At 43.8% G+C, this 10838-nt stretch overlaps 1 protein-coding gene and 1 long non-coding RNA gene across 7 annotated transcripts in view; one reads left to right on the top strand and one right to left on the bottom strand.

The window, feature by feature from the left end:
• Irf2 (interferon regulatory factor 2) overlaps window positions 1–10621 on the top strand; it is an 86840-nt gene extending 76219 nt beyond the window's left edge. For all 6 annotated transcript variants that reach the window (XM_048791916.1, XM_015486167.2, XM_015486169.2 and 3 more), the window contains 3 exons: window positions 239–403; window positions 7829–7875; window positions 9280–10621. In XM_048791916.1, the coding sequence (XP_048647873.1) occupies window positions 239–403; window positions 7829–7875; window positions 9280–9585 (518 nt within the window). In that variant the 3' untranslated portion in view covers window positions 9586–10621. The remainder of the gene's footprint in view (window positions 1–238; window positions 404–7828; window positions 7876–9279) is intronic.
• LOC125612888 lies at window positions 297–9111 on the bottom strand. Its single transcript, XR_007343375.1, has 3 exons — window positions 8218–9111; window positions 2517–2636; window positions 297–431 (listed from the first exon to the last, which is right to left on the bottom strand). It is a non-coding gene; the product is annotated as an uncharacterized LOC125612888 (long non-coding RNA).
• Window positions 10622–10838: the final 217 nt, after the last annotated feature.

Raw genomic sequence — 10838 nt, forward strand, 5'->3', positions numbered from 1 at the left:
GGTGGGACACCGCCACCTTGCATTGGGAGCCAGGTGACGGTAGGAGGCTTCTCTAGTAATATTAACCCAGCTCTCAGGTCTGTTCTCCAGCTTCATGGCAGGCGACATGTGGTGACCAGGAATCTGACTCCTGGCTGCCAAGCTGTCTCTGTAGGGGAAGATTTTCTTTCTTGAGAGTGTGTGTTAGAATTGTGAGGGCAGGAGACAGTGGTGCATGATGGTTCTCTTTCCTTTGAAGTTGTAGGACAGTCCCATCTGGACAGTACCATCGAGGATCAAGAGATTGTTACTAATCCGCCAGACATTTGCCAAGTTGTGGAGGTGACCACCGAGAGTGATGAGCAGCCAGTCAGCATGAGTGAGCTGTACCCTCTGCAGATTTCCCCCGTGTCTTCCTACGCAGGTGAGTGGGCAGGAGGGAAAACTGGGGACTGAAGGGGGAAGAGGAAAGAGCCATCCTTTAGTCTAGCTCCACCCCATCTCACCACTCAACAGAGCATCTCCCCTCTGTCCTAGGAATTCTTCTTGTTGGAGTTATTTTATTTTCTTGACCAGCATCATCTTGGACACTTTTTTGTTTTCAGCTAGATAACATGTTCACAGCATTCTCTGCATGATTGCCCATGACATGTTCATCCAGGACTAACAAATAAGATTTCTTGGGGGAAGGTGGTTCATCAAAGTTAAATTTTTTGACAGGGTGTTTTAATGGAATCTCAAATTGATTAAGCTAGAACGGGACCTTAGAAATCATCTTTTCCAATTCCTTTATTTTCAGATGCTAAGGGCCCCACACAGCCATTAAATGTATGGGCCAGGATTTCAAGTCAGCTTTCAGACCTCAAAGTCATTGTTAAAGCCATTCCATTCCACCAGGTTTATCAGTCACTTCCATTGGTTTCTCCCTTTTTTTCCTATCTATTTCAGCTTCCAACAGGGCCAAACAACGGAACCCATTTCTAATTCTCCCATAATTTCAGGAATCTGTCCAGAGTCAGAGGATTAGAAACAGTTTCAGAAAAATGATGGCTCCTTTACCAACATGACTTCATCTTGTATTTTCCTAATGATCTCCATTTAATTTTTTGGAACTCAATTATAATTAGGAAATTTAAATTCTGAGCAGTGTTATTGCTTGCATATATTAAAAATAAAAAGCAGAGGCCCTCTCCTGGGAAACTACAGTTAGCTCTAGGAAATGGTTGGGGATTCTTCCTGGTGTTCTTTGCAGACTGCCAGGGAGAGTGTCTTCCAGCTAGGGTGCCACCCCAGTGACTGGCACAGAAACAGCATGACAATTGAGAGTGGATTCAAATGCCTGGTTGTTTGTATATTAACAGACACTAAATTAACCTCATCTTCCATGAGTGCCTACTTTCTTTTTTAAATTGTGGTAAAATACATATAGCACAAATTTGCTATTTTTCCATGTATAACTCAGTGGCATTAAGTGCATTCATGGTACTGGGCAACCCCCAACCACCACTGTCTCCAGAACTCTTTTCATCTTGTAGAACTGAAACTCTGTACCCATTATACACTCCCCCTCCACCCATCCCTGGCAACCACCAATCTACTTTCTGTCTCTATGAATTCGGCTATTCTAGGTAGCTCTTATGAGTGGAATCATGTAGTATTTAACCTTTGGCAATTGGCTTATTTCACTTAGCCTATGTCCTAAATTGCTTTTGTGTTAGGAACATAAAAGCAATGTGGGAACAAACCTTGGCTAAAGGAATAATCTGTCAAATGTGATAAGCTTTTCATCAGTTGTTCATTCATCAAACCTATTTTGAACTCTTCTATGTGCCAGGCCGGATTTGGTCTTAGCCAGTTTCCAATAATTGTATTATTTGTTGCATGTCTATTGTGCCATGGGAATATGCTAGATGCTTGGTGTTGACTGACTTGCTTAATTATCAAGAAATTAACCCTGTTAGCTGGAATACCATCATTATTCTCTCTTTAAAAAAGAGGAATCTAGGGCTAGGATGTAGCTCACTAGCAAAGCGTCTGCCTTGCATTAGCAAAGCCCTAGGTTTGAAGAACAAAAGAAAGAACCCCACCAAAATGATAATAACAACAACAATAAGATTTTTTTTTAAATGAGGAATCTAAGCCTAAGCAGGTTAAGCAGTCTGTCCAGGGATGAAAAACTGGTGGCACAGACAGCATCTGTGTGTAGCTGATGCCAATGGCCTGGGCTTGACCCCTCACACTGCAGTGCTGCCCTGGACACATCCACTTCCTCTGAGCTCCCTTGATACTTACAGGAAGCCACTGTAGGAGGTGGAGATGAGTGTTTAGGTCTTAACCATGGAGTAGAGGTACCTGAAATGTGAAGGACTAAGACATTTTGCTCATATTTTTATAACTATGGCTAAAAATCCCATGGCTTTCTTCTATGTCATGTTGCTGCTGGCATTGTTACCATGTGGATGAGTGGGTTTTTTTTTTTTTTTTTTTTTTGGCAGGTGGAAGGGTATTTGAGCTTGAGAGTTGACTTTCATGTTTACCTGTGGAGCAGGTCTTTTCTGAAGTCTTCCTTGGGGATTCTGGAAAGATCTCTCCTTGCAGGGGTTCCAGCAGTGGCATTTTGCATTAGCAGGAGAATCCCAAGAACAGCTAGCTGATCCCTGCAGAGAGAAATGAAAATTTCATTACCCTTTTCAGGATATTTGCATAGATTTCAAAACAAGGATTCCAGTACCAGGATGACCGGCAGCGGGAGGTTTTGTTGGAGCCTGGCTTTTCAGACTGGCCTCTGGATCTTTCCATTGTTTTCATTGTCTGAATTCTCCAGAATCTTTTAGAGGGAAGTTTATTAGATGGAGCCAAAATGTTCCATTGCTGCTGCTTTTCTAGAGCTTACAGACATTCATCAGTTACTGACCATGGCTAGTAGAGGTCTTTTAGTCTTATGTTCCTCAGTAGAATGGGCTGTTTGCCTGTTTTTCATGACAGAATTCCTTTGTTCAGGCTATTCAAACCCAACTCAACCTCCTAACCACTTGCATTCATTTACCTGTTAAGGAAATTGCTAGTTGGAGGTCACTTGCTATATTTTCCCCCTACTGGTCATGAAATATAATCCAGTAGTATTACAAAACCACATTCAGTTTTGCAGATCTGCCTTCTCAGACTAAAATATCACAGTGAGAAAGAGAAGAGACAGAATGCAGTTACATACTCAGAGAAGTACTTGCATTGGATGTTTTAAGACAACATAAAATTCTAGTTTGATTTGTAATATTTTCATACTGGGAAGGAATGTTCCAAAGCCCAACCTAGGGAAGCTCAGGGATAGTCATTTTGTTTGTTTGTTTGTGGTGCTAGGAATTGAGCCCAGGGCCTCATGCATGCTAGACAAATGCTTTAAGCCACATCTCTTGCCCTCGTTTTTGTTTTAATTTTTTTTCTTTTTCTTTTAAACTTCATGTCTACCATGAAGTTCCTCTTGCCTGATCTGTGACACCCGGATTAGATTAGGTTATTGATGGCTTTGTAAAAGAGTACCACAGTAGAATTTGGGGGGTGGTGTGTGTGTGTGGGGGGTGGAGAATAGCCTTGAAAAGGAAGCAATATACAAAGAATTAACTGGTTGTAATCCAGAGAATAGAGATTATACTGACCAATAACCATCAGCGAGGACTTTGGGTCCTTAAGGAAACCACATCAGGCTTTCAAGCTGTTGGTGGAACAGAGATCCATTAGCTTTGACACTAAGGGGATTCTAATTTGAACCATCCAGCTGAGTCTTCTAGTGAAAGTAATTGAGGAAATGATTGATGGAAAGAAATCTTTGTCAGTTTTATTTTGTTGAACAAGAGCCTTGCAGAAAATGTGCTAGGTATCATATAGTGCAAAAATGCATTACATAATCATTCTTCTCTCCATAATGTTCCTGAAATGGCTTAGCAATGTATATTCTCAGGGAGGTGTTAAAAACTGGGCTGTGGCTCAGTGGTAGAGCGCTTGCCTAGCATGTGTGAGGCACTGGATTCAATCCTCAGCACCACATACAAATAAATAAAGGTAAAAAATATATATATAACATTATTAAAAAATATATTTTTTTAAAAATGGGCTAAAGGAGAATGTGAACCCAGACAGTACATCCTAGAACTGATGCTCTGGAAGAATCTTTGAAGTCATCTGATCTATACTGCTTCCTGACCTTTCACTTTAGCTGCTTTCAGGGATATAAACCAGAAAGTTAAGTGAATTACTCACATACCTATTAACTATTGTGTCAGCACTTCCTCCTTATTCGGATTATGCTTATAAAGCAACTCTAATTGTTTTTATTCTGTTTTTTTTGAAATTAGTTTTTACAAGATCCAGACTAATCAAAAGGCAAAATGAAGTAATGCGTGTTGGTATTTCAGAGTGACATGAATCTGGAAGCAGCAGCAGCCGCAGTGAACTCATTTATCATGTAAGAAGTCACCGTGGAAACGGCAGTGGCAGAGTAGAACCGATAGACAGAGGAAGTGAGCACTTTGAGCAGCCATTTGGGAGTAGCCCTGAGAACCACTGTTGGTCTGGAGAGAAGACTCTGGGGTCCTTAGGTGGGAACCTCAGGTGTCTCCATCAAGGCCACTTTTTTCAAACAATAAAAGCTGGAGACATCAGTGTGGTAGTCAGCCTTTTTTTCACTGACAAAACACCTGAGAGAAACAACTGAAGGGCTGGAGGTATAGCTCAGTGGTAGAGCGTGGGAGAAGAGGAGCTGGGGAGTGCCGCCAGTGACCTCACTTCCTTCTGCGAAGGCCCCCTGTCCTACAGGTTCCACTAGTTCCCAATACTGCCGTTGTCTGGGGTCCACGTCTTCAACACGTGATCCTTTAAAGACATTTAAGATCCAAACCACAACACTTAGTTTCTAATTTAGAATCTTCATGACTACTTCAGAAGCAGTCCGTCTTCATTTAGAAATGAAGGTCTTCAACCAGCTTCTGTGTTCGTTGAAACCAAAAGTCCAGAACATGAGAAATAAACATCAGTGTGTTCATTTTCTCATCCACAGCTTTCCCCCTGAAGTTGAAAACTGGGTATTTAGTGAAAATGGACATTCTGATCATATTCATGGTCCGTGCAAGGAGACCAAAGAGTCTTTTTTTTTTTTTTTTGCTACCAGAACATGAACCTAGAATCACTTTGCCATTGAGCTACATCCCCAGCCCTTTTTAAATTTTTTTTTTTTTTTGAGACAGGGTCTCATTAAGTTGCATAGGGCCTTACCAAGTTGCTGAAGACGGCATTGAACTTGCAATCCTCCTGCCTCAGCCTCCCAAGCCTCTGGAATTACAGGGATGTACCCCAGCACCTGGCTTACCAAGGACACTTAACCCAGGATCTGATTTCCAAACCCTCCAGTAATTGCAGCTTGGGCTTGATAGAGTCCCAGAACCTTGGTGTCAATTGCTCATTTTCCTGAGGCTCCAGCCCCCAAAATATGCCGGGTGGCATTTGTTTACATTTTTATTTGAAGGGAAAGGAACGGAAGATCATGGTATTTATGGAGGGTCATTAAGAATGAAGGGGGCTTGGCATGCTTGGAAGGAAGGGAAACTTGAGCTTCAGAGCACAAACAAAGCTAAGCATAAAAATGGAAAGGGGATCTTGAACTTTCGCCAGAGCCAGAGCCAATAGGGAAGCAGAGTTGCTGTGTTTGATGGGTGTCCCTGGAATCAGAAGTGCAGTTTTGTTTTCTGTCCTCTGTGCTGACTCAGTCCGTGACTTTGGCAAGTTTCTCAACATCTCTGTTCCTCCTTTTCCTTCTTGGGAGCGGCAGCCCAGCCTCTTGCCTCCTCTGGAGACTGGGCTTGTGTGGGGTTATGTTTGGAGGGAGGTTTCCTTTTCTATTGCTCTTCATTTGCTTCTGTCTGGAATATTTCATGTGCTTCTTGTTGTCCTTTGGTCTTCGGAGCTGGGATCATTGTCAGCTAAGCCTCGACCCTTCTTTTGGCATCTGATGCTCCAGCTGTGCTTTGGGGAAATATGCTCCATTCACGCAGTGCAGACGCCTGTCCTTTGGCTGCTCATGTCTCAGCCCTAGCTATGACCCAGGCCTTTGCAGAGCTCCTGGAGAACAATGGCTGAGAAACATGCCGAATGCGCCCTGTGGGATCTGTGGGGTCCACAGGCTTGCTGTTGGGCCAAGGAATGCAACTGTGGCATGAGTTGTCTGTTCTTTAGCCTTTAATGATGTATAGGGAGCCTGATCTGTAGCTCATGCTCTAGGTGGTGGAAAGGACTCAAGTCTGGGCTGCAGCCATCTTGTCCCACAAGGAAGATGTGAGATTGGAAGCCAGTTCCTCATCAGGGATACGGTAGAAGAGTGTGGAAGGCTCTAGAACACACTAGCATGTCTACATATAGAGGGACGATAGTAACCTGCTGTCCAACTTGGAATCCTTGTAAGGTCTAAACAAAGCCTACATGCAAAGGCTGTGGCCCCGCCTGGCCCTAGCACTCCACAAATATCCATTATTACAGTTTCTCTTCAGGCCTCCACTAAAATATAAATGTCCCAAATGGAAAGATTCCTAAGAGCCTATGGTTTGGAAGTTCCAGCTTCAGTGCATTCATTTTGACTCTGTTCAACAGGCCTATCACGCAAATTTGATGTTGAATAACTCCAGTTCCTTGTCTGTGCTGTGCAAGGTCCAATGGTAGGCCTTTCCTTAACACCTTCTCACTCACTCATCACACAGTCCTCCTTGGAAGGTGGAAGGGAAGGACACCCTGTATTTTTTCAGATGAGAAAAATATATGTAGCTCCCAGGAATTAAGAAATTGGCTCCGTGTCTCACAACTGGCAAGTGGAATCAGGATAGTAGCTGGTTAGTTATCTGTTGCTTCATGACAGTGTGACCACAGACTTAATGGCTTAACACAATACACAGTTCTTATCCCACAGTTTCTGTGGATCATGAATCCAGGTGTGGCTCAGGTGGGTGCTCTGCAGCAGAATCTCACTGACCTGCCGTCAGGGTGTTGGCTGGGGCTGCTGTCTCATCTGAGGTTCAGCTGGGAAGAGGTTCAGTTCCAAGCTCAGGTGGTTTTTGACAGAGTTTAGTTCCTCACCGGTTGTTGAACCAGACTTGGCCCTTGGTCCTTTTCCTTGTGAGCTTCCCCAATGGGACCAGCAAGCAGGAGTCTTCTCAAAAGGACAGGTTCCGTCTTATGTGACATGGTCATGGAGATGTAAAACCTGGATCCTTTGCTGTATTCTGTTGGTTAAAAGCAAGTCACAGGTCCCACCCACACTCAAGAGGAGGAGGTTCCAAAAAATTGAATACCAGATGACGATCTGAGGCCACCTGAAAATCTGTCACCCAGGTGGAAGAGGCAACTCTTAAGAATCTAAGATAGTGACTAACCAGATGTGGGGTAAAGGCGGGTCTGAGTAGAATGGGAATGATGTAGGAAGACTTCTTGGAAAATGTTCACTCTGAGTTGGGACTTCCCCATGATGACTGACATGGACTGGAAGAGGACCAGCATGGGGCATCATGGCCAGAGCTATAGGGAGAAAAGGGCGTCACAGGGACAGCACCCCATGCTGGCTGGCTCTTGGAAAGTGTGCCTCCCCTTCATTCTCCACCTGCTTTCTCTTGGGGGCCCAAGTCATTCAAACTTACTCCAGCTTGTCCACATAGAAGTGTTTGATCTTATAAAGGGGGGAGTTGATGAATTTGGTTACCCATTTCTCTTTTGGAAAAGAAGTGCTGATATATCTTTTATCAACACTGCCTGAGCTTCAAAACAGCTTGAGCAACAGGAACAAATAATGGTCCTATGTTTTTCTCTCTTTGAACAGAAAGCGAAACTACCGATAGCGTGCCCAGCGATGAGGAGAGCGCTGAGGTAAGCCTGCTTCCTGCTCCGACCCACATGCCTGTGCTTGTGATCATGTTTTACTTTTGGATGTTTTTGTGTGTCTGTTAAAATATGCATAGCCTAAAATTCACCACCCTTCTAGATTTCAAATTATAAAATTGTTGGGCACCAAATGGGAGGAAAAGGGATAAAATGTCATCCTCAGAAAGAGAGGCTGTGACAGCAGGAAAAGGAAACTGAAATTGAGGCCAGGAAATGTTGATATTCTTATCACTGTCAACATCCTAATTCACCAGCAGAAATAGAATGTCCTGCCCGGCCAAAAGCAATGACCAGAAATACAAGCCAGGAAGAGCTTAGCAAGGTTACCTCCACATATCCATGGGTTCCCTCCCTCCGTGATCCTGCGCAGAGGCGAGCGATGTCCAATCTTGATTCCCAGTCTGACTGCTTCTGACTTCTCTCCTATAGCTGGGCCCACACAATGGCAGGAAATGGCTGTAAATGATGATGGAAAGAGAAAAGGGGGTGACAGGAAGAAAGCGGAGAGTGAGGGAGAGGAAGAGAGAAGCTAATGGTGTGTTGAATTAATGATTTCACAATTAATGATTTCAATACATTATAATAAAGTGTGGGAATTCTGAGAAGACAGTGGCTACATTCACATATATTCCTGACTTGCTTCTTCAAGGTCAGAAAATTACCTTTTACTCTGAATGAAGCCATCCTCTGTACAGGGCCCCTGTTTGTTGAACACCCTGCATCTCTAAGCTGGCACATTTGAAAACAATCAAAGGCACTTGCTATCTATTCGCGAGTTCCTCATTTCCCTTCCTCTGAAAAATGCAAGTTGACTCAAAGATCTAATTGGGCCAACAGTGAGGACTAAGTTGCCCTGACCGACTGTCCATCATGGCCGGAAGCATATTGAATGGTCTGTGTGGGTGCCTAGAGCATAGAGGAGTCGAAAAGCAAGCTTCCCCTTTCTTTTCCTGCCTTCATAGAATATCCTTAGCCATATTTCTTGGAGTTAGCAAGTGGGAACTGATAAAAAGAGAAGAGAAACCATTGCTTGGGGTATGAAGAACTGGGTATAGATTTCAGTTGAAGGATGTACAGTTGCTAAGCTTTTGTTCATTGCATTAACTTAAAAAAAATGTGGTTCTAACACCTGCACATGAGAACTGGAGATTGAACCCAGGGCCTTGCACATGCTGGGCAAGCACTGTACTGCAGGCCTTTTGTGAATTTTTTTTTTTTGAGGCAGGGTCTCCCTAAGTTGACCAGGCTGGCCTGGAATTTGTGATCCTCCTGCTGCAGTCTCCTAAATTACTGGGATTACAGGTTGTGCCCACCCTTGGTGGCACATTTTTAAAAAGGCATTCAGAGGAAGGAAAAGAACATACATATCTGGATTATTTTCTTTGAAAGGGGAGACCACACTGGCGGAAGAGGAACATTGAAGGTAAACAGTACCTCAGCAACATGGGGACACGGAGCACCTACCTGCTGCCCAGCATGGCGACCTTCGTCACTTCCAACAAGCCGGATCTCCAGGTCACCATCAAGGAGGAGAGCTGTCCGGTGCCTTACAACAGCTCTTGGCCCACGTTTCCTGATCTCCCCCTCACTCCCTCCGTGACCCCTGCATCCAGCAGCAGTCGGGACCGAGAGACTCGGGCCAGTGTCATCAAGAAGACGTCAGACATCGCCCAGGCCCGTGTCAAGAGCTGCTAAGCCCTTGAGTCTCCCCGGTGGTTGTTGGGATTTCTTGGCTTTGTGTTGTTGTTTGTTTGTGTTTTATTTTTCTCTCTGACACCTATTTTAGACAAATCTAAGGGAAAAAGCCTTGACAATAGAACATTGATTGCTGTGTTCAACTCCAGCCCTGGAGCTTCTTTTTAACTCAGGACTCCAGCCCCTTGGTAGACGCGTGTCTCTAGAGCCTGCTGGATCTCCCAGGGCGACTCCCTCAAGTTCAAGGACCAACAGCCACACGGGCAGTGGAGGTGCTGCGTTGCCTATGGTCAAGGCCAGCGTGGAGGAGTGGATGCTTCAGAATGGACGAGAAAATGTGAACTAGCTGGAATTTTTTAATCTTTGTGAATATGTACATAGGGCAGTACTAGCGACGCTGCAGTCTGCTTCTGCACCTTATCTTAAAGCACTTATGATAGGCCTTCTTATGATCTTGCTCTATTCCACAGCACATTCATCGTCCCCTTCTCTGCCCTTTACCCTCCACCCATCCCTTCCCATCCCCTCCCACACGGTTCCTTTCCTCCTTTTCCTCCCCTCAGAGGCTGTGATCCACATCCTGGAGGAGGAGAAGGAGGAGAAAATGAACCTCTCCACAGATGTCCCATTTTTAAGACTGCTTGGAGGAAAAAAAAAATCTTTCTAATCTGCTATGCTTGAATGCCACGCGGTACAAAGGAAAACTATCATGGAAATATTATGCAAATTCCCAGATTTGAAGACGAAAATACTCTAATTCTAACCAGAGCAAGCTTTTTTATTTTTTATACAGGGGAATATTTTATTCAAGGTAAAATTCTAAATAAAATATAATTGTTTTTTATCTTTTCTACAGCAAATTTATAATTTTAAGATTCCTTTTCTTGTTTATCAGCAGTTGTTATTACATCCTTGTGGCACATTTTTTTTTTTTAATTTTGTAAAGGTGAAAAAAAAGCTTTTATGAGCTCATGTAGCAATCAGATTATCCTGTGGATTGATAATAAATGAATATGATATATAGTTAAATTTTTAACGGGCATCACTCCTGGCTTTGTCTGTGTCTGCTTAGAGCACAATCCTGGGACAGGGCCAACAAAATGTTTCTTCTTTGGGGCCAAAACTTTTCCCCTTGTTAACCACAAGAGACCCTGGAAGTTCCTACTGTGAAGCTAAAATTGGCTTCCTCTGCTGAATGCCTACCCTGTACTGGGCCCTGTGCTGATTGTCTTATGTGAGTTACCTTCTTGCTC

Source organism: Marmota marmota, unplaced genomic scaffold (genome assembly GCF_001458135.2).
Source record: "Marmota marmota marmota unplaced genomic scaffold, marMar, whole genome shotgun sequence".
Lineage (NCBI taxonomy): Eukaryota > Metazoa > Chordata > Mammalia > Rodentia > Sciuridae > Marmota > Marmota marmota.